The sequence below is a fragment of the Melanerpes formicivorus genome, unplaced genomic scaffold (assembly GCF_026170545.1).
Source record: "Melanerpes formicivorus ecotype bairdi unplaced genomic scaffold, bMelFor1.0.p_v2 SCAF_17, whole genome shotgun sequence".
In the NCBI taxonomy this organism is placed as follows: domain Eukaryota; kingdom Metazoa; phylum Chordata; class Aves; order Piciformes; family Picidae; genus Melanerpes; species Melanerpes formicivorus.
This window is the reverse complement of record NW_027142369.1, coordinates 288799-311177: the sequence shown is the minus strand read 5'-3', so window position 1 is coordinate 311177 and position 22379 is coordinate 288799. Positions and strand designations below refer to the sequence as shown.

At 52.3% G+C, this 22379-nt stretch overlaps 1 protein-coding gene across 2 annotated transcripts; it reads left to right on the top strand.

The window, feature by feature from the left end:
• Nucleotides 1-367: 367 nt before the first annotated feature.
• Nucleotides 368-22328, top strand: ISM2 (isthmin 2). 2 transcript variants are annotated; one of them, XM_068148658.1, is made up of 6 exons: nucleotides 368-1352; nucleotides 15797-16057; nucleotides 16559-16928; nucleotides 17717-17857; nucleotides 18338-18409; nucleotides 18915-22328. In XM_068148658.1, exons 1-6 carry the CDS (start codon nucleotides 1215-1217, stop codon nucleotides 19430-19432), a joined length of 1500 nt encoding a protein of 499 aa, XP_068004759.1. In that variant the 5' UTR covers nucleotides 368-1214; the 3' UTR covers nucleotides 19433-22328. The 2 variants fall into 2 exon arrangements, with proteins under 2 accessions (XP_068004759.1, XP_068004758.1); XM_068148657.1 differs by having other exon boundaries at nucleotides 18332-18409.
• The last annotated feature ends 51 nt before the right edge of the window (nucleotides 22329-22379 follow it).

Here is a 22379-nt window from a genome sequence, read left to right as displayed (position 1 = left end):
AAACTTCCTTCTGCAGCTCGGGAACAGCCGGAGCTTTCACCGGGGAGTACAGAGCCCTATTTCTGCCTGCCACAGGCTGGCCCAGGTCGGGGGTGGCCCGTCCCCGCTCACCAGCGGAGCGGCCCCAGCGCTGCTGGGATACGGGCAGGGGGGAGACGTTAGCAAGCGGAGTCTGTCTCCTCGCACTGAATCTGCTTCTCCTGAGGGCCAGGCGGGAGGCTCCGAAACCTCGATGCGGCTGAGTCCCCAGCCCCGACGCGGCTCCCGCCCCTCCACCCTCCCCGCCTCGTGCGGCCGCGCCGGAGCCCGCCGCCGCCCCGCCCCGCTCGCCGTGAGGGCGCTGCCCCGGCGCTGCGGCGGGGCTCCCCGGAGGGAAGCGCCCCGGTGCCACGAGGCTTGTGCAAGGCCGGCGCCGCCGAGGCGAGGCGAGCCGCCGCCCGAGAGCGGAACAAAGAGCCCCGAGCCGGGCCGGCACCGCCGGGTAGAGGGGGTCGCGCCCGCCCGGGCCATGCAGCTGCCGGGAGGGGAGGAGCGGCTGGCGGCGCCCCGGAGGGGACAGCGCTCGGAGGTAGCTGGGAGGAGGCTTGGCAGCGCCGGCAGCCCCCGAGCTGGGCCGGGGCGCGGCGGGGCCGTGCCCGAGGCCGGCTGCCGCGCTGCTCGCCCAGGAGGGGCTTGACCGCGCTTCATGCGAGAAGGAGCCTCTCGGCAGGGAGCAGCCGCCCGCCCTCCGGTGCCCGGCGTTGACTAAAGAGCCGCTGCAGCACCGGAGAGTGACTCGGCGGGGGGAGGAGAAGAGGAAGATAAGAAATCAGATTGCCGAAAGGATTAGGCAGGGGGGTGGAGAGGCGAAACCCTCTTCTCCCCTCCCTCCCCCCCGCACACACTTGTGAAGCTTTTCAGAGTTATCCTTCAGCATCAGTGGCACCGGCAGCCGAGCCCGGGGGAGCAGCGACACCGAAACGTGCTCGGCAAACTGCAAGAGAGATCAGAGGGAGCGGAGCGGTCCGGACCGGCAGACCCTGCCTCGGTCCCTGCCCGCACCCGCAGGGAACTGCACTTCCCGTCTGCGATATTTTATATATTCTTCTTTTTTAAAATTTCCCCCCTGCTCCTTTCGCTCCCTCGAGGAGGGACGGGTTTAGCAGCACCGCGGGCGGGCGTGCTACCGGGCCGCCTGCCCTGGGCGTGCGAGGTGGGGTGAGAGGCAGGGAGAGATGCCTGTGATTAGAGGGAGAGTCCTGCTCATCCTCGGCTTCGTCTGTCTGACAACTTTCCTGGCTGCCGTAAGAGGACTGCCCGTGAGGAAACAGCGCAGCAACAGCCCGAAGGAGAGAAGCTCTAAGCTGGCGGAGGTAAGGCAGATTTTGGGGAGGGAGGGAGGGATGGAGAGCCAGGAGGGTGCTGGGGCGAGCCCTCCGCAGGCTGAGGCGGGCAGCCGGCCACCTGGGCAGTCGTCGTGATTCCCTTGGGTCTCCAATGGAATCACGTACAGCTCGGAAGGGAGCAGAACGCAACACGTGTCCCCGCGGCAGCAGCTAGGAGAAGCGGCGCTTCGTGCCCCTCCGCTCCTGGGCTGCTCTTCACTCGCTGTGGGGCAGAACCCTCTCCTGGCTTCTGAGAATTCCGGGTAGCCTCAGGTCTTCGCATTTCACAGATGCTGCAGTAAAGGGTCTAGTTTAGGTGCTTTGAGATGGGGGCCGAGTGCCGGGACCCAGCGCCCGAGAAGATCCGCTGCCTGCAGGGGGCAACAGCCCTCAGAGGAGAGGGGAGGGCAGCCGCGGCCCAACCTGCAGTAAAATTAGCAAGGTTGGTGGCTTGCCAGGAACTCCAAAACTCCGCTACTACAAAAATAAGACGTGGCGGATTTCAGCCACCATCTCTCCTTCACGCTGGGACGACCCTGGGGCAGATTCCGGAGTGCTCATGTTGCGTTCTCAGACCGGCAGTCAGCGCCCTGTCGACATCCCCCGGAGCGGTGGCCTGTGCCCGGTCCGGCGTTCCTCGGGCAGGAGGCCCTGAGAGCCCTTACAGACAGCAGGGGGAAGTCCCGGGGCTCTGCCTCGCCGTCCTGAGAGCCACGTCCTGGCAGCGCTGGCTTGGGAGCACGGATTGTGGAAAGTGAAACTTAAGCAGGCAGTGAGGGGACTGGTCAGGCTAGGAACCAACTGATGAGACCTGATGAGGATGGCAGGAAGGGAATAGGGAAGAAGCAAACTATCAAGAGGAGAAGGAGAAGAATTTGAATAAGGTAGAAAAGTGGACGCTTAAAACAAGCTGTTTTCATCTCGAAACTGTTTGCTGGAGAAAAATAATTCAGTCAGCAAAGCTGTATTTTAAAGTTACCTTTTGAAAAAATGCTGCTGCTAAAAGTGGATTACAGGAATAAGTGGGAAAAGTGGCAATAGGTGGAGGCTGAGCAGGACAGGGTAAGAGCAGTGCAGCCCTTGCTGGTGGTACATAGCAGTATGAGAAGGAGCAGATTTGATCTGCAGCATCACACTGGCAGAGGAGATGCTGAGTGATGGGCATATACCTTACCATTAGTTATTACCAAAACATCGTGCTGATCTGTGGAGAAGTCATGCTGGGAGCTCCTGATGGATGTGCTAACTTCACTGCAGCATGAAATCCAGGGAGCAAATGTGAAGAAGGACTCTGCTGCATGGAAAGCCTGGCCAGCAGACAAGAGAGAACATGGGCTGCATCCAGCCAAGTACCGCCAGTCGAGCATGGTAGTAGTTTTGTCTGGAGTGTGGACCATGCATATGCCAACAGGACTGCTGTGGATATTACGTGCTGCAGTACTGGTAATACCATCTTGATGCTGTACTTTGCTTATGAAGCTTCAAGTACTGACACAGGTAGTGATTCAATCACCAGACAAATGCCAGGCAGAGTGTACTCAGGCTCCAGATGCTGAGGGAATAGAAATTTATGGCTTGAAATCCAGGAAAGTACAGAAGGCCTGTGTCAGGGCACATAGGATAGGGACAAACTACATATTAGGAAGCTGTGCAGGTTTTCACCATAGGACCCTGCAGTGCAATCTCAGGCTCCTTTTTAATCTGATGCCTAAAATACATCAGGAAGTGGGGTGAGCTGCTGTCAGTCCATTTTGTGAATGGTTGTGAATGGCAACGTTGTGTGACCAGCCAAAGATCACATACGGCACTTACACAGCACAGCCTCTGTCCCATTTGCTTCTTGCAGAAATAAAAACATACAAGAAGTTTGTAGGCAAAGGTTTGAGGGTGGAGGTGAAGAGCAAGGAGGAAGATGAAGAATGGATTCCACTGGGGATCTCTCCGTGATCCCATGCACACATGTCCCTTTGGGGTACTGGCTGCAGAGTTCACACAGCAGGGGGAAAGCAGTAGGTATTGGTATGTGTCTTTTAGCTGCATTTTTGGAGGAAATCTTCTGTTTCTAGTGTATGTGGGGGGGAATTTGGAGTAGTAGTGCCTGGCTGTTTGAACTAAAGCCTGAACACAAGCACAGCAGTATGGTGTTTAAGAAAAAAAAATCCAGAGTGATTTTGGGTCATATGCACAGATGGTTCCTGTTGCAGCGCTGATAGGTCCTGTCTCTATGGCAGCAGGGCAGCCACAGCTGGAGTATTGCTTACACTCTGGGTAATGCCCTGCAGATGTGGGTAGAATGAAGGGGGGCAGGAGAAGAAAAATAGAAATAATGTGGCAGAGCAGATAGACAATCAAACCCATTAAACAATGACATAACTTGGACTTGGTTTAATTTAACATCTTTATTTAAAGCATTTTTTCTTGGTTTAGATCTGCTGATCCTCAGAGTTGAACTTCTATGCTAAAACAATTTGGAAAAAATGAAAATCATTAAGGTTCTCAGTACATTTATGAGTTAGAATGTCTTGTAATTGAAGGCAGGATGGAGGGAGCAGATGCTTTATCTTTGAGCAGTAGGCACATTGGTATGTCTCAAAGCCCTGTACCTCAATCAGAATCTGTTACTTCAAGCCATTGCCAAAGGAGCAAGCACTTACATTTACATTTTCTCAGCAGTGATACTGCAGAAACAATTTGCTTGAGTCCAGTATAAACAACAGATATAGTGAGAATGTTTGCTATTTCTTCGGTCTGTTTGTCTGGAAGTTGAAAAGGCTGAATACTTTCTTTCCAAACTATGGCTTAAACCTAATGAAAGAAGATACCTGCTCATTCAAAGAATCTTTGGTGTTGTTTGGGAAGGCAGATGAGCTCCAAAGCAGCAGGCAGGTGTACAGCAGGGTTTTCAGAAGCACTTCTGCAGGCTGAATGCATTACAGACTGATGTGGGCAGAAATGTGACAGGTCCAAGCACAGATCCGTGCTCTTTGGATTTGGATAACTGAGTACTTGGAAAAGCTTATGTCCCTTGTGGAGACAAAGGACATCTCATCACATTACTTAATGGGTTGATTATTTATGAAGTCAAGGGGGTTAAATGCAAACTAAGTTTTGATAAACTCACTGGATTTCAGAGGATTGCCTTTAAGCATTACTAATAGATGTTTGGATTCTTCCTGGCTGCTACCTGTTGGTTCCAGTGCTCTTCTAGTAAAGAGAAATAGCTAATATTCTGATACACTAGAAATTTAAACGTTAGAAATTAACAGGTCTGTGTGAACCGACACAACTGCTTCAGTAACTGCGTGGAAATATTACTGCCAGTGGTAACTGTGATGGGAGTGTTGGTAGTGAGTGTCTCAGCAGTCACAGAGAAGCCTGAGCTATTGTGTGGAGGGTCCAAGCTGCCCAGTCCAGCTCCAGTGGGCTTGTTTGGTTCTTCTTCACAGGAGCAAATTACTCTGAGGGTGCCAAAAGCAATGGCAGCGAGCCCCCTGAGGCACAGGAGCAGGGTGGGAATCCAGGCTGGAGCTTGCTGTTGGAGTTCCCCTATTCCGAGACTGTGAGCTAAGCAAATCTGGGATCTGTGATAAGAGATAATGAAGGGCAACAAAGAAATATCAAAGGTAGCATAAGGGCTGTAGTTGCCTGCAAATCAGTGGGTTTGTGCAGCACCTGGTATGGCTGGCTCCTGGCCCCTGAGACATAAGGAAACAAAGAACAACAGTGTTACTTGCCGATTACATCAGGCAGCAAGAGTTGTGATGGGGAGCCACATTTAAAACTGAAGATCTACACCAAGGGGTTCAGCTTGCTGATTAAAAATCATTGGCTGCAGTATATGGAGAGTCTGAGTGCAGAAGAATGTTGAAGAACTAAATGTACAGCAGTGACATGGTGCCTGACTGGAGCTACCAGCAAGCAGGGAGGGAAGGAGCGACAAGGTGATGTGGCATGGCTGTACTAGATAAAAAGCATTAAAGGGAAATACCAACTGGGGGTTCAACCATTCAAGGAGTTTGTCAGGAGACTGTAAGTTGGGGTAGACCTGTCATTTGAGAGCCCTAACGTAGCCTTGAGACTCTGCCTAGGAAAACCACCGGAGGGGTCAGCAGTCTGGGAGTGGCTCCTGCGTGCCCAGGAGCCTCATGTGCCTCCCCGAGATCTCGGTCCCCCTTGGATCACCCAGGCTGTCTGGTCGAGGAGAGGGTCTCGCTTTCCTCAGAGCCGTCTGGCCCTGCTGCAGGTCTCCGGGTTGCGTTGTCACCGATGCCTGCCCTGCGTGGGGACACCTCGCCGCGCTGCAGCCCGCTCCGGAGGGGTCGGTGCTGGCTGCCTGCACTGCCACTGCGGACTGTGTCAGTAGCAGAGTCATTTTGTCTGCGGATGTGCTTTTTACCTTTTCATTTCTTCAGCAATTAAGCGTTCTTGTCCCTGGCTTTGTCCTTGGCGGAGGTCGGATTTGCGGGTACAAAACGTGCACTGAAGCATCCTTCCGCTCTGAAAGGGGCTCTTTGTGCACTGGGAGGTACTTCGCCCTTTGTAGCAAATTTCCTTTTGAGAAGTGCCAAATTATCTTAGTCAACACAGTTGAAAACCCTCCCGCCCTGGGGCTGAGGCAGGAGCAGAAACAAAAGAGAGCCGGGTGTAGGGAAGCTGCCCGACATGGGGGCTTCTTCCCTTTTCACTGCATAAATAGGTCTGCTGCATTCCCATTGTCACAGTCAAAGGGGTTCCTGTAAAAGGCACATGTAAGGGGAAGAGATTAGGCATAAATCGCTCCACAGGGCATTGCCTGGCCCTCTCTCTGGGTTCCCAAAAGTGCCTGGTTCTTGCAGACCTCCTTAAAAACTGCCGGGCTGGGGTGTCCTCCTGCCTCCAAGCCCAGCAAGGTGATAGTGGGAGTGTACTGGGGATTAATTCCTCTTTTCCTCTTCTCAGTGTCGCAGGCCTAGGGAGTGCAAATCAGGGATCTTCTGCTTTTCACAGTATCAATAAATATTCTTCCACACAGAATAATCCCCAAAACAAGATACCCAGACACTTCCCGTAGGGAAGCCTGAGGACAGTGTGAGCTGCAGTCATGACAGCAAGGTGGCCCATGTCATCCAGCTCCCCTAATGCTGTCAGCCTGAAGCTTGTTTTTTGTATAAAATGCTGGCGCTTGTAGCCAAGAAGCAGCAGAGAGGTTGCAGCCATGTTTCAATGTAAAAATGTTTCTGTTTCAGACAGAAGCTTGCAAAAGTGCAAGAGGGTTTTTTGTTGTTGTTTGGTTGGTTGGTTGGTTGTTTTGGTGGGGTTTTTTGGTAGACCATTTTTGCAGAAAACCTTCACTGTGCTGTCAGATGCTTTCAAGGGGTTCAGTTTCTGCACATTCCCTGTGTGTAAGGACTCCTGGAGCTTGTCTGAGAAGCTGCTATGAGATACACTCCATCTCAGTATTTAAGAGATGAAGACACTAAAAAGATGGTGACCTGCTTGCTTCTGAGTCCCAGGTGGCTCTTGGTGTGAAGGGAAACAATGCTTCCTGGACTGCAGGTTGTTTTAGTCTCCAGAGGAAGCATACAGCTTCAAAGGGAACAACCTGTAGTAAATTGCTGCCTTCTGCTCCCTTCCACACTGTTGGATGGGCATGAGGTAGGGACTCAGTTGTGGATGGCCACAAAGCATGCATGCATGCAGGGGAGAGGTGGTTGCAAGACATGGGTTTATCTTGGATTAGAAGCTGTTGGTTGGCCTGGTCTACCAGGGCCTTATCTGGTGTGTGGGACTTGGGGTGTGAGGCAGGGCTGGGAACATGTCCCCAGCCAAGGGAGTCTCCATCACACAGGGCACAGGATGAGGCTGGTGTATGGCACAGGTACTGTGTTCTTCAGATGAGCTGTCCTCATCCCAGTCCCAGCAGCCTCAGTCTATGGCACTTAAGACAGCCCTGCGTCTTTCCTGTGAGCAGAGCCCCGAGGTGCTTGCCAGACAAGGGGATAGTATTTATGGAGTGGCTAGGAGGTGTTCCACCAGTGGAGATTTGGAACCTCTTCACCTCTGGGTTGTCCTCTTCCCCACTGCTGCCCTCTCTGCCCTCCCCTTTACTTGCAGTCACTCCCACAGCAGCTAAAATCCTGTGCTATGCTGTGCAGCACCTCCAGCAAGACAAGGTGTACAGATGTATTCATGTGCACTGCTTCCCCTACTCCTTCCACTCCAGGAGCACTGTGGTTATGTTACATGGTTAAGCTGGCTGCATCGTAAAAATCAAAGATCTCCCATTGGGGATTGCTTCTGGTTCTCTCCTGGGGATCATCTGCAGAGTGGTCCCCCTCATGCCTCCAGTGGAGCAAATTTGGGACTGCCTCAAGATGCTGTGGGCATCTTGGGGTCAGCTTGGATTCCCCTGCACCTGGGATTACAACTCAGCTATTGAGCATTTGTGCCCATGCTGGGGATGGGCCCTGAGGTTACAGCTGAGATCCCACTGGGAAGTGACTGGCCAGAAAAAAAAGAAGGGGTCAACTGGAGGCTAAGATGCTGGGAAAGCAGGTGTCCCCATTTGGATGTGCCCTAGCTTTGTTCTGACTTTGGAGTTGCCTCTGCAGTCCTTCAGGCCTCAGACTCCTGTCTCCTGGGGGAAAAAAAAAGTAATTATTTTTTTGGTGAGGCACTTAGAAGTAGCAGGGGCTGTCCTGGAAAAGCTTATGAACAAATGAGTTATGAACAACAGATTGGAGATGGAGAGGAAGGTTTCCATGCCCCAGATCCTTTCTCCACTCCATGCTGGTGTGCAAGAGTCATTATATCCTGCCACAGGGCGGGGAGGGGAGCCACTGCTTTGGGAAACTGCAGCCAAGCCTCTGGATAAGGGGCTGTTGGCTGTGAGTCCCTCCACTTTGTTCCTTCAGGAGACTGAGATGCAGTGTCCTTATCTGGATCCCTTCCCATGCAGGGCATGGAGACGCTTCAAGTCCAGCTCAGGTGCCCATTTTGTCTGTATTTGAAGGGGTGCCTGATGGATTTCCATCTGCTTGGTGGGATGTGTTCCCTGTCCTGCTGCCTGCATGGAGCAGGCAGCCTGTGTGTCTGGCATGGGGCAAGGGCAGTAGGTGCCCCCTGCACTCCTGTCTGCCCTGTGTTCCCCTACACTGCAACCTCTTCTTGCATTCTGGGGTGGGCAGGGGGATGCTGGCATTGGTCTGATCCCTCCGCTTTCTGCGTTTGTTTGCAGTTCTGCCTGGGCTGCAGCAGGGAGGGGAGCAGCAGCTGGAGCAGTCTGAGGGCTATGGTGTGCAGCCTAACAAATGTGGATCGTTAGCTGGAACAAGTTAATGGTTACTGAAGCACAGGAGGTTCGGAGCTGGAACAAGTTACCAGCACCTAGTCTGAGGCATTAAGAGCTTATGCACATTACAACTCAGCTATGTTAATGGAAAACATGTGCCCTAGCAGGAGCATTTTCCAGAGAGCACCAGAGGGTATGGATGTGTGTCTGTTAACCTCTCCAGGGGACCTCTCTGTGCAGTCCCTGCAGGGACCCTGCTCCCATACCCACAGCTGTGCCCCATCTGGGCAGCTCCAAGCTGTCCTGTCTGCAGCATAAGTCTCAAGGATACTTTTCTCCTCAGGTAAGGGTGTCTTGCTGCCAGCTGGGCTCCTTGCAGCAGGTGCTATCTGTTAAAGGTCATCCCTTGGACCTATGCACTTAGGCAGAGTCTTCAGTGCAAGGACAGCCCCAGCTGCTGTGCTGGGATGTGTCAGTTGTGCTAATTAGGTGCTGCATGTCCTCCATTGCAAAGTCTGCTTGGTTCATCTGTGTGGGAGGCAGGGCAGCTCCTCCTGTGGGGCAGGTGGGGAGGAGAAACTGGTCTGTGGTAGATACTCCTGAGATCCTTCTCCAAATATGACATGGAAGACTTGCATCTATTCCTGCCTTTGCCACAGGGTACCCAAGAGACCTGGCACAGGTAATTTTGTTTGTCTGCAAAATGAGGGGTTTACAGGATTTGGTTTTATATTGAAGAGGGGAAAGATATTTATGCTAGAGAAGCACCTCACTGAAGTATAACGGCTGAGCTCCTTCTTGTCCTTGTGTCTCACAAGTGACCTGAGGAGTTGGCCAAGGATGCCATGGGCAAGTTACTCATTAGTGTGCCCACAGGAAAGCTGACTGCAGCAAGAGGGGCTGGGTGATGCCGACAAGAACATGTTGGGAGGAGCACTGACAGCAGCCTGGCCAACCACCCGTTTTTGATCTTGCACAAGGTCCACTATGCCATGTCCTGGCTCCTTGTGCCACATGCTGCTGCTTCTCTCTGCTGTGGTGTCTCCTGCTCCAGGGCTGACTCTGCCTCGGGAGCAACCAAGTCACCAACTCTGGAAAGAGTTTTGTTACTCCTGTTGTTGCAGTCATGAGACGTGAAAATAAATGTGAGTTCTGAAAATGAATGAGACATGAGGAAGCCTTTGCTGCCTCCTGCAGCTTCCTACTCAAGACAGTTGTGATGAAGCTAGTTAGAAAAGAGAGAGGTTTCATAGGCTCTTAACTGCATGAAGATTGTAATCATGAGGGCATAATAATGATCCACACAGCCCAGTCTGCTGCTGGCTCCCACTGATCTGTCATAAACAGGATCTGCCCATGCAAGTGTGATGACCAAGTGCTTTGTCTGTTCCATCAGCATGTGCAGAGCTCTCTCAAAACCTAATGGGAGATGGTTTTGTCTTTATTTTTTTAAAAAATCCCCAAACCATCACTCAAGATCAAGTTGATCCTGAGGTAGACCAGTGAGTAAAGCAGCTAGAAGATCATGGTCTTGCCCTTTACATGTGCCACAGCCCCTTTATGGGCAGGAGTGTAACCGAAGACAGAAGACGAGGGAGACAGCTGAAGGTGTCCACTGCCTTAAGTTACCTCTGGCAGATCTTCCAGAGCTCACCTGCCAAAACCCTGAGTGGTGGCTCCTGCTAAACCACCTGCCTCTGAGTCTAAAGGTGTTGTGACTGATTGTTGGGATTGTGGCTTGGGAGGATTTACAGGAAGTAACAGGGACTGTGTGGCACCTTCTTCCCTGCTTTCTTGTAAGTACCCACCCAGCTCTTGACAGCTCTAGACGCATGCTACACTCTGGTACTCTGGGAAGTATGTTAAGCAGGTGATGAACTGAGCAGAGATCACTTGCCTGATGTGCGTCCAGTGGATTTTCCATCTGGCTGAAAGACAGGTTGTGTGCTGGTCAGTGGGTTATGAGCCACCAAGATGAAACTGCAGCCCTCAGGAGGCTGAAGTGATCTCAGCCTGATGGGCTAGAAAAACCCAAACCTTTCTTTAAGCAATGTCTGTGGTGGGGTCATGAAGAAGAGAGCATGCCCAGCACTGAGGCGGGACCTTGAGGTCCCTTCCAACCCTTTAAATTGTGTGGCTCTATGATTCTTGTTATTACCCTGTTGTTCAACCTTCCTTTGTTTTAAACACACTTAACAGTGTTACTTGTTAGCACTGGAAAAACCTCCCCTTTTTCCCACTCCCACCAGCAAAAACCTCCATCAGCCTTTCTGCAAATTACAGCCCCAGAGCTTCCCCCCAGACAGGCTGGGCTTCTTTTTGAAGCAAGCAGCCAGTGTCCTTCTGCTTCCATAGCTGTGTAATAAACCTCTGCTCTGGAGTTTTTCCTGCCTGCTTTCAGTTCAAAGATCATTTTTTTTTTATTTATTTATTTTAATCTTTCTCCAGATCTCTGTACCTCCTTTAAGTGAATATAGAAGGCAAAGTTTTATGGTAATAAACAGATTTTTTTAAAGTTATGGTTTCTATCTTGTACTTGGCTGGTTCATAAGCGGGGAAGTTCGCCACACACTGTGGGACAGATTTTAAAATGATGTTGGAGAGAGCTTGGGGGAAGGAGTCAGAAGACACTTGTGTAGACTCAGCTTTATCCAGGAAAACATCAATAGTTCTTCTCATGGAGTCTTCTTTCAGTACAACATGGTAAACTGTTCAAAGGAAATCTAACACAAGCAGTAATGAATTAGCAACACCCCACCCCCCCATTCCTTACAGTTAAGCCCAGTGCGGTGTCGGTGTTTAAGGAATACATCCTTGTTTTCACTGCAGGGTTAAGCCCAAAGCATGGCCTGGACATTGCCACTGATCTGAGTCCCATATGCACAGCTTGCTTTGGTTCAAGATCAACAAGTTTGTGCGCTTGCTAATTGGGTCAGGATAGGTGTGGGTAGAAACCGTGTCCTCTGAGCTTGTCCTATGCTGGGGACTCGCTTGCTCCAAGCTGCTAATGCACAGGCACTGCAGGCTCCAGCAGTGCTTCTCTCTGTGGTGAGTGCACTTGGCTTGGATGTAACCCCATGATGAAGAGCAGCTCTGCTCAGCGGTGTATGTGGTTACATAGAGCCCTGCTGGTGGGCTCGCTGGCAAGCTGCTGGGCCTGCAGAGTTGCTGAGGAACGTGCTGGAGGAAAAAAGTACCTGTGGTTGTAGTAGCAGCATAGTGGTGTCCCTGGTTGCCAAAGGGCAGTGCAGTACAGAGACTAGTCTTGTTGATGTTTTCAGGTTTTAACCTGCTGTAGGGTCTGAGATGTCATATCTCTAATCACGTTTATTTAAGACCTATAGCACGTGAGCACTGGTCGTTGTGCTTTCTTACCCTAGGAGTTAGTTCAGTCTTTAGAGAAGTTTGTAGCAAAGTCACAGATTTTTAAGACCAGAAGAAAACAGTAGATCCTTGAATTTCTTTCCTAGCACAGATGCAGTGCATATGTGTTGAGCCCAGTGACATGGATTTGACTGTCTCCACTTCCCTTGTTAGCTTGTTCCTGTGGTTAATCACCTACAGTGTTAAAAGCACGATCTTTATTCCTCAGTTGAATTTATCTGGCTTGGACTCAGGCACATTGGTTCCTACTATGTGTTTCTGTTCTGGATTAGAGAGTCTCTGGTGTCTGATGGATTATTGCCTTAAAGAACTGGGAAATCAAGTCATTCCTTTCTCTTTAACATGACAAACAAATTGGATTATACATCTTTCACTGGTGAAGTTTTTCCATCCCTTGAAATGATTTTGTGGTTGCTCTCTTCTCCATCTTCAGACTTCCAAGCAATTTTAATAGAGGTGTATGGACTAAAAATGGGAAAATGCCAGCCTGGATTCTCTGCAGAAACGATGTGTGGCCTTTCCCCACACTTTTTCCACATGCTCTGTTGTCTGTGTTACATACAAAGTAGACATGACACTGGGGTGAATTGCTGACAAGTTCGTTCCCCTTCCTAACACTGTTGCTGAGCTTGTGCCCCAAGGTGTTTTGGTAGTCAGTGCTACATGTGGGAGAGCCCAGGCTATGTGAGAAGGGCTCCTGGGCTGGCAGAAAGGAGGGTGTGATCCTGCTTATAGCCTTTGGTCTAAACATGGTCTGTCTTGAGTGCTATCCCAGAGTTTCTCTTGGGCCCCTACCCTGGAAAACCTTATTCCTGGCCAGACAGGATATCCCAAGTATATGCAGGAGACACTGAGGCAGTTCCTCTTTTGGCTTTTTCCTTTAGCTGGTGCTGACTGGTTGCAGAAGGCTGGAGCTCGACCATGAGACACTGGTGGCTTTCCAGTACTGCACTCTCTGCTTCTGAAGTGTGGAGGCAAGTGTCCTTCCACAGTGGCAGAAGGAGAAGGGAGCTAATAATGACCAACTCTGCAAAGGTTTGCAGCCTTTCCCCTGCACTCCATGGAGAGCAGGGGAGTGGAGTTTTCACTCTGGTCGGGCCAGCTTTTCCCTTAGCTAACACACTGCTGTGAGTTAGCTCCAGGCTTGACTGCCTTATCCATCTGTTGCCTAGGCCTTAAGGGCAGAAGAGAAGGTAGGTGTCACACAGGAGTGTGACCCTTGAAGGGAGCTGCCTGTGTGGCTGGCAGAAGCCCTGTGGTGAAAGGGAGAAGACACATCTACCCATCAGGATCGTATTGCCACGGATGCACTGACCCAGTGAGAGCACTAGGCATCACAGGACCTTGCTTGATCATAACCCATGGCTTGATCAGCAGGGGCTGGGCATTGAGCAGGACCTTGCTCAAGAGGGATTTCTGATACAGGGACAAATTTTAACCAAGCGAAGCTTCAGAGCGATGCAGACATGAGAAGGGTTGGGTGGTACGGTGCAGTGACTGTTGCTGAAAGACTCTAGGCTATGCAGTGTGGACAACCCCACAGACTCCTTTTGCCTCTGGAGGATTTGGGAGTAAATGGAGCTCTGGTCACCCTACAACACTCACATCCAGTCCCCTTGGGGCAGTTTTGTATTTTCCCAGTGGGAGCAGTACTCTGAATTTCTTGAGTTTGTTTGGGCATAAAATCTGAATTAGGCACTGGGTGTAAACTTAGAGACTTGGAGTCTGTTCCTGCCTTACTTGCTCTGATGTCCTTGGGTAAGCTTGGATCTTGTTGCTAGAGACCTCTCTTTCCATGTGTATTAAATTTAGGTTGTCTGTGAAATGAGCTTACCAAGCCTCAATAAGCTCATTGCCAATTAGGCAGGAGTGCCAGCCTCGCAGGGCTGTTGGCAGCCCCTTGCGCAGGGGTTGTGTTGGGCACACGCAGCTGGCAGCAAACCCAACACCGGCGGGCAGTGTCATGTGGCCGACACCAGGATACGGCCAGGTTTGCCTGCTCGCCCCCCCTTGTGGTTTCTGCTCCACCTGGGCTCCTCCTTGCTCTCTCCCAGGGTGTCCCTGGGCATAAGACGAGATCTGGCGGGGGGCTGAGGCACTGGGAGCCAGGCTATGGCAGAGCCAGGCATTCTTCCCATAGGCCCTTCACAGAACTGTTGTGGTTGTGGTTGTGGTTTTGGTTGGGGGTAAAGGGAGCTAGGAGAGGAAGGTGCAGGCAGAGGGGTCTGTCAGTGCCTACATTTGCTGCCAGCTCCCTGGCCAGGGACAGGGGTGAGCCTCAAACCCTCTCAGCAGGCAACACAGGCTCCCTCCTCCCCACAGCTCTCTCTTCTCCGGCCCCATCTGGTGAAGTCTGTCACCAGCCCTTCCCTGTGTACAGCCCGCTCTGGGCAGCAGCCAAGGGACCAGCAGTGTCCCTGCTGCTCTTTTCCCTCCCCCGGGGACCGGAGAGGGGGGTCGCGAGCTTTGATGTGCGGGCACAGGGCTGGGGACAGGCTGTGTGAGCTCATGAGAGCCTGGCCAGGCTCCAGCTGCCTTTGAAGTGCTCCAGTGATCAGGATGAAAGGGAGGGGAGTCCTTCCCCGAACCATCTGGCTCTAATTGCAGGTAGAAATGCCTCTCGCGTCCCCCGTGGAGAGGGGGCATGCCGCTCCCTTCGTTAATCCCGCGGCTGGGCTGGCGCAAGGGCGAGAGCTTGGGAACAAAAGGGGGTTTCAGCTGGGCAGCCGGGAAGAGGCAGCCACTGGTGGAGATACTGGGGCTCAGGGCATCTCTGCTCCCAGCCTGAAGCTGCGGGGCCCCCCAGACCTTCCCGGGGACGTCCCGTGCTGCGGGGGGGCTCTGCCAGTTGTTCCATCTCTGGTTTCTCGGGCGCACTGGAGCCTGCTGGCCCTTTGACTCCCGCTCTTGCGTGCCAGCGTGCGCCGAGGATGAGGACAAGGAACATGGGAATTCAGCACAAGCACGGGCCGTTGGCAGGGTTTGTTGGCTGCCCCCTGTGTCCCTGGCCAGCCGGCACTGCCACCCTGGCCAGGCTCCCTGCCCACTCCCCCTGCACCTCCTGGGCAGGGCTGGCTGCCAAGGCCGCGTGCCACCACAGCAGCGGCAGCACTTAGAGCCCTGGCAGCACTGGCAAGTGAGTTGTGTTGTCCTGTTCGTGTGGCATCTTCCTTTCCTAAGGAGGTGAAGGTAGCTGGGTTATATCAACCAGCAGTTTCTTTCCCTCTTTGTGGTACCCTTTGGGCAGCAGCTGAAATCTCAGTTAAACTCCACTTGCTTGTAGTCATCTGCCTACTACCAACACCACAGAACAGTACATTTAGGTGAGGTTTCTCCCCTTGTTCTAAAGCCCGTGTTATAAACTTGTTATATAAATACAGAAAACTATTAAACATGAGCTCTGGTAACTGTGACCAGAAACAGCCCTTCCCATTGCCCATCTCCAGGGCCTAAGCAATGGCCACAAAGGGAGGACAAGAAGTACGAAGCCTGGTGAGATGGGAAGTGGGACAGCAGAAAAGTGCAGAGAGAGTGGTCACAGAATGGAAAGCACCAGCCTGAGTAGACTTGTAGGTTGTTCAGATGCAGTGGGGCTAAGACCTGGCATAGCACAAACTACTGGGTATGAACCTGGTTAATTACTGCCCTGATGCTGCAGTAAGGTGGGGTGGAGGAACTGTTTGGTGCAGGAGACCAGACCCCACTTTGCTGGGCAGTGGTTTTGCTCCCTGCACAGCTACCCTCAAGGAGGTGTTCTCACTGCCTCTTCCTTTTCCAGGTCTCTGCCTCATCCAACCCCCATTCAGCAGGGGACGAGGAGCTGCCGCCACCAGGCAAGGCACGGGGGCTGAGGCGGAGTGGGCAGGCTGGCCTGCGGCGGCACAGGCGCCGTGGGGTGGCTCAGCAGGTAGCCAGGAGCCCAGCACTGCCCCATCCTGACAACACTGACCAGGAGCAGAACCTACCCTTCGTGCTGGACCTGCAGAGTTTGACGGGGCTGGCCAATGTTGACCTGAGTGCCCCGAATCCCAACATCCAGGTAGGGATCAGATCTGAGCGGGCTGCAAGGGCACATGGGTGAGTGCCACATGTGCTCCTCAGCCTCATTTGGTTCTCTAAGAGGAAAGAACTCATGTGTGGGCTTCCTGTAGGCACTGACATCTGTCCTCTTGGTAGCTGTCTGATGCAAACAGCTGACAAAGACAAACTCTGTGGCAGGGGAATTTGCTTACCCCCTTCTCCCTGTCCCTTACCCTCTCCACCCCACCCCCTGCTCCTCTCTGTAGAGCTGCAGAGAAAGAGCAAATGCTTCTACAGGGGTCACCTGTCAATTTCTGAGGGTGGTGTTGGTCCCTGTGGGTGACCATCAGCATCCCTGCACCTTCCACTCTGCCTCTGTCCAGTCCCTCCAGGTGAAAAGAGTCCTCCTGCACCCATCACATGGTCCCGTAGCCCAAAGCATCTCCAGCATTTCAGGGCTGGTAGGTCTGTTCCACAGGTGTGCCCTGGCTCATTACCCTGCCTCATATCTGGCCTCCAGGTGACCATTGAAGTGGTGGATGATCCTCAGGCTGAGATGGAGATGGACTTGTTGAAGGAGACAAGCAATGACTGGTCCCTGATGTCCTCTGAGTGGTTGTCCCACAAGGACCTCTTCTGGCCTCTCTTCTGGGAATACACCGACCCCAGTGAGAAAGAGGAGGAGGATGAGGAAGAGGAAGAGGAGGAAGAGGATGAGAAGCTGGATGTAGGAGACAGGGAGGAGGAAGAAGAGGAGGAGGAAGAGGAGGAGGAGGAAGATTACATGGCAGAGTATGAGGAGGAGTCCATGCTCAGTGGAGTGGGAGGTGACTGGGAGCAGCGGTGGCCTGGGCAGAAGAACTGGATCTTTAAGGAAAAATATAACTATGGTGAGTACCCTGCAGACTGGCACTGCCCTCTGCTGCTCTGCCTCACCCACAGCCCTGTCTCACTGCAGGGGGAGCAGCCCTGCACCACGGAGCACAGCACAGTGGTGTTCATTTCCTACTTAAAAATTAAGCAAGCATGCTGAAGAGCAAAGCCAGCACTCATGGGCTGCCTGCAGGCAGACACACCCCAGCATCCCAACAGGAGTTGTCCTTGCATGCAGTCAGACAGGAGTGTGGACTCCTGCAAAGGCAGGCTCAGATGAGAAATGCAGGGTAAATGTTTAATGGCAAATGTAATCAATTCAGATCCCCATGGTGACACCAGTGTTAGAAGCCTTTGCCACAGACCTGAGCAATCCCCCAGGAGGGGAGCTGCAGAGGGTTTGATGGCAGGTGCCAGTGGGTAGGCAGGCTAGGCCATCACTGCAGCTCCTTCCTACAGCTTCACAGCCACAAGCCCAAAAGCAGTCAAATATTGCTAACATGGTGCTTCAGCATCGTGGCCAGTGAATCAGGCAGGGTCAGTGATAATGGGGGTGAGCAGCAATGCCTGTCTGAGTTGGTACAACCTTCAACAAAGTTGTGAGAACTTTGCTTGGGGGCTGCTTTCCTGAGGTTGCCAGCAAGGGCAAGGCTGGCCCTTGGCATCACATGGTTGGTCACCTCCATGTGCCCCAGGCTCTGTGTCCCTGTAAATGACATCCCAGGAACAGGACAGAGCTAGAGGGAGGTTCCAGGTGGCTGCTGAGGCTTTGCTGTGGTCCACCACTCTGTCCTGCCATGCACAGACTATGAAGATGAGGAGGAGTGGAGCCTGTGGTCCCCTTGTAGCACCACTTGTGGCAGTGGCAACCAGAAGAGGACTCGGTCCTGCGGCTATGCCTGCACAGCAACGGAGTCAAGGACCTGTGACCTTCCTCACTGCCCTGGTAAGCCTTCCTCCATACCAGTGCTTGGGCACTGTCTACCTTGATGTGGGCTGGTCTCCCACCACTGTGGGCTGAGTATAACTCATGCTTCAAGAACTTGTTATGTCTAATGTGATCTGAGGTAATGACCAATGGGCCTTCATGACTCCTCAAGCAGCTACATGGTGCCCAAGGGTGGAAGAGCTGGTGCTCTGCTCAGTGTGTGACTCTTCATGTTTTTCTCACACTGGGAGCTTGGAATCCTCTCCTGAGACATACTGAGAGCTGGCTCCATCACTGGAGCCATAACCATAGCCTTGGGGCTGTCTGTCCTGCTGCTGGCCCTTCCTTCCAGGCACAGGTTTGTCACCAAGGCAATAGCAGAGGGGGTGTAAAAGCAGATAGTGTCTGATGCACTTGTGGAGGGAAAAAAGTACTCCTCCTCCTGATGTTCAGCCTGGCTCTTTGTTGTTTTTATTTTTTACCTGTCTCAAGGAGCAGAAGGAGAAATGGTCTTCCCCACAGAGGAGACACCTTTCAAAAGTGACAACACCACAGAGCTCTTCAACTCAGGTCAGCATCTACCTCTACTTTGCTCTGGGGGCTGCTTCTGGGCATGTTAGCTGGCTGGTGGGGAGGGCTCTGCTAAGGTCTCCTACATCTGATGTCCAGATCTAAGTCACCCAAATATGCAGGCTTTTGGAATCATGCTGGGAAACCCAGCTCCTCCCACAGCCCTGGTACAACAATCCCACTTTGTGGTGCAGTGGCTGAGGCCAACCTGCTGCAAGCCCTCTACCAAGAGATGATGCTGCCAGCCAGCCTGGCCCCTGCAGCAATGGGTGCCCCAGGCAAGGCCCCTGTAAGGGCCAACTCAGCCTTGGCATGAAACCTCTTCCCTCTATCATTGCCTCAGTGATAGAGCCTGGGTCCAGCTTGTCCCACGAGGCTGGCTGATGCTGCTTGGCAGCTGCGGGACCTGCTGGTGGTGCTGGTGAGGCCACAGGCAAATAGCAGCTGGGTAAAGCGAGGTGCAGGGCTGCACGCACCCTCACCCTTTCGGTGCACTCCCCCACAGAGGTGGACAGCTGCGAGAAGTGGCTGAACTGCAAGAGCGACTTTCTCACCAAGTACCTGAGCAAGGTGCTGACGGATCTGCCCAGCTGCCCCTGCTCCTACCCGCTGGAGGCTGTCTACAGCGCCGTCAACCTGCAGGACGAGCAGCGGGGCAAAAGCTTCCAGTGGCGGGACGCCAGTGGCCCCAAGGAGCGCCTGGACATCTACAAGCCAACGGCGCGCTTCTGCCTGCGCTCCATGCTGTCCCTCGACAGCACCACGCTGGCCGCCCAGCACTGCTGCTACGACGAGCACACGCGCCTCATCACCCGCGGCAAGGGCGCCGGCGTCCCCAACCTCATCAGCACCGAGTTCTCCCCGGAGCTGCACTACAAGGTGGACATGCTGCCCTGGATCCTCTGCAAGGGCGACTGGAGCCGCTACCACGCCATCCGGCCCCCCAACAACGGGCGGCGGTGCACCGACAATCCTGCCGAGGAGGAGTACCTCTCCCAGCTGCAAGAAGCCAAGGAGTACTAGCCACAGCCACGCTCACGGGAGCCAGGGCCGCCGCCGGCCCCTACCCCAGCCCAGCCTGGCAAAACCCTGGCCCTGCTTGTGGGCTCCTTGCTGGCGCCAGGCAGAGTGGGGAGGAGGTGCTGTCTGTCTTGTCTCCTCAAAAGGGTGCCTCAGCCCCCCTCGGATTTCAGAAGGGGCCAGAGGTTGTTGTGATGCGATCCCTGCCTCACCACCCAGGGCGGTCTCACACCCTGGGGTGCCTGGGCTGGCATGCAAGGAGCCACAGGGGATGGGAGACATAAAGTGAATGGGAGGCTGCTCCCATCTGCTTTTATTCTCTATGATATATCAGTGCAAGCTGAAAGCTGAGGCTCTGCAGGGTGAAATGGCCTTAGCTCATGCTGTCCTCACGTTACATCTGAAGAACTGGCCTGCTGCAGGCAGAGTTGCCTGCTCTTGCCTGTACACCTGCCCTGGCACATGCTGATCTGCTTCTGAAACTGGGGGTAGGTCCTCCTGGGGAAGGGCAGGGCTTTCCCTCTCCTCAAGTTCTTGCATGCTCAGTTGGGAAGGAGCAGGGAGAAGCTTATCAGGGTTTCATGGGTCCAGGAATTATGTGAGGCAGGAGGAGACTGGCCACCTGGGCTTCTTTGGCCAGACTGTCTTGCCACCACAGTTTTGGCTGTGAAGGGGAACACTAGATGTCGAAGCTAGACACTAGTGAGCCTCAGAGTTGATCAGCACAGGTTGGCACCACCTGTGTGCATTTCAGCCTCTGCCTCAGTGCTTGGGATGGCAGCACCCATGCAAGTCCCACCACCAGCCTGCCTCCACACCTGCTCCCCAGGTTTCAGTGCTTGGGTGCACCCTTGATGCAGCTCAGCACAAAGTCCTGTGTTTCTCACCCATAGCCCTGTGGGGGGCAGGAGACAGCTCAGCCACTACTTGTGCCATTGCTGGAGGAGCAAAAAGCACTGAGCCAAGTTCTGCACAGAGATGGGAGCAAGTCAGGGACTGCTTGGAGCACCTAGCATTGCCCCTCCCTGGTCTACTGCTGGCCTCGGGCAGCAGAGAGAGGCAGCAAGCAAGTGTGGCTCCAGAGAAGGAAGATATACACATGCTAATAATGTCAATTGACCTGGTGTCTGCAGATCATGGATCATCATGCTCTCTGTTGGCACTCTGGTCTTGCCTGGGTTTTATTTAGCTTTTTGCAGGTCCATGGCAGCATATTTTGGGAGCTCCTGAGTTTCCTGTAGAGAAAGCACCTTCATCCCTGGACAGTCAGTGGCTGAACCTGGGAGAAACTGTTCATAGCTATTTAGCAAATGCTATTCACCAGAGGAAATAAAAAAAGCAAGTCAAGCACACATGAAAAAGAATGGAGTTATTTCTAGACTAGAGGTTGAACCCAAGGCTGCTGTCTACTCCCTGTTTTAATGCAACAAACCCATCTGTCTGAATGCAGAGGTCCTTGGTTGACTATCCTGTGCTGGGTTTGTCCTTCTTTCATGATCTTGCTCCAGGGCCAGTGAATATCCATGAATATCAGTGAATTTCTGATAGCACTCTGGGGAGCCTTTCTGGGAGTGTCTTATGTATGTTGAGTATGCTGATCCTTTTGCCTTGGTTATTGGTAGAATATTGCATCCTTGCTCATCAGTACCTAAAACTTCATTGTTCTTAAAATGGAAGTATTAATGAAGTTACCACTGAATTGTCCTTCCTTATTTAAATACTATTCTACACATACTCCCAAGGCTCCAGTTATGAGTGCTGTCAAAACATTGGCAAACACAATCCATTTCCTAGCAGCTGTGCAGTCTGACATGATCAGTATTATGTAAAGGGGGAAAAGGAAGGCATAACCAAATAAGCATGGATGGAACCCCAGATCCTGGTAAATGTTCATGATGTTTTCTAGTCCAAATGGTCATTTTCTCACTAGTAAAGAGTGGCTAGTAAAGACTGGTAATGAGCTAGGTCATAAAGTGGTGGTCAGGAAGGGGTGGTAGTGATCTGGGGTCTTGGTTCTGGGAGCCTAGCACATGTACTGGGAGGCTCAGCAACAAACAAGGAGGTGTTTGTATAGGAAGCAGACAAATGGAGTGGCCCAGGCCAGGGAAGGATTAGCTTTTACCTTCTGTCATTCAGCAGAGGATCTTCACATTTCCTCTCCCATATCATACGTCAGGTCTGCTGTTAACATCAGCAGACTCTCAGAAGAGCTTATTTACCATCAATGCACAGACTTTAAAACACTCTCCCGTTAAATGTGCCTAGTGCCCCAGTACTGAACCCACACATGGAAGCAGGACCTCTGCAAACAGCCTTTCTGGAAGGAAACTTTTGATAGTTCAGCCAATTTATTTGTTAGACTGGCTGCTCTCAGAGGAAGTGCTATTATAATGAGGACTGCATCCTCCTCCTTTTTATACTGGATATGCCAACCAGTCTGACCCCCCAAAAAGAAACTATAATTGCTGTAATAAATGGGATTTCCACCAAAGGGGAAAGAGAAACATTTCTTGCTTTGAGCTCCCTCTCAGAAGAACTGGTTGAAAGCTGAGTGGCTGTTCTGCCTTGCTGCCTCTATGTTTTAGATGATACAGGCATGAAGTGGAGCATGAGAAACGCGAAGCAGTGTTGTTCCTCACACAAGCACCTTATATACTGGGAGGTTTTGCAGGGCACCATGAGAAAAGTAGACATTAAGGAAGCATTTATTTTTATATCCCATCAAAGATTCTGTCCAGCTCAATGCTATTTAAGTGATAAATCTAAGCTTCCACTCCTTAAGTTGATTGTGGTTTTTATATATAATATATAAAATGTGGGGGTTTTTTTCCTACAAAATTTCATAGAGAAGAATCCTTTATTCTGATGCTGCAATAAAGCACTTTACATATGTGTGTGTTACTGGTGTCATTCAGGTGAAACTGAAGCATATGTTGCTATTTGTTTTGGT

Coding starts and splice junctions, on each gene's coding strand:
- ISM2 (XM_068148657.1), top strand. CDS start 1,215: ATGCCTGTGATTAGAGGGAGAGTCCTGCTCATCCTCGGCTTCGTCTGT. Junction 17,858..18,331: donor TGACCTTCCTCACTGCCCTG/GTAAGCCTTCCT, acceptor ACCTGTCTCAAG/GAGCAGAAGGAGAAATGGTC. Junction 18,410..18,914: donor CACAGAGCTCTTCAACTCAG/GTCAGCATCTAC, acceptor ACTCCCCCACAG/AGGTGGACAGCTGCGAGAAG.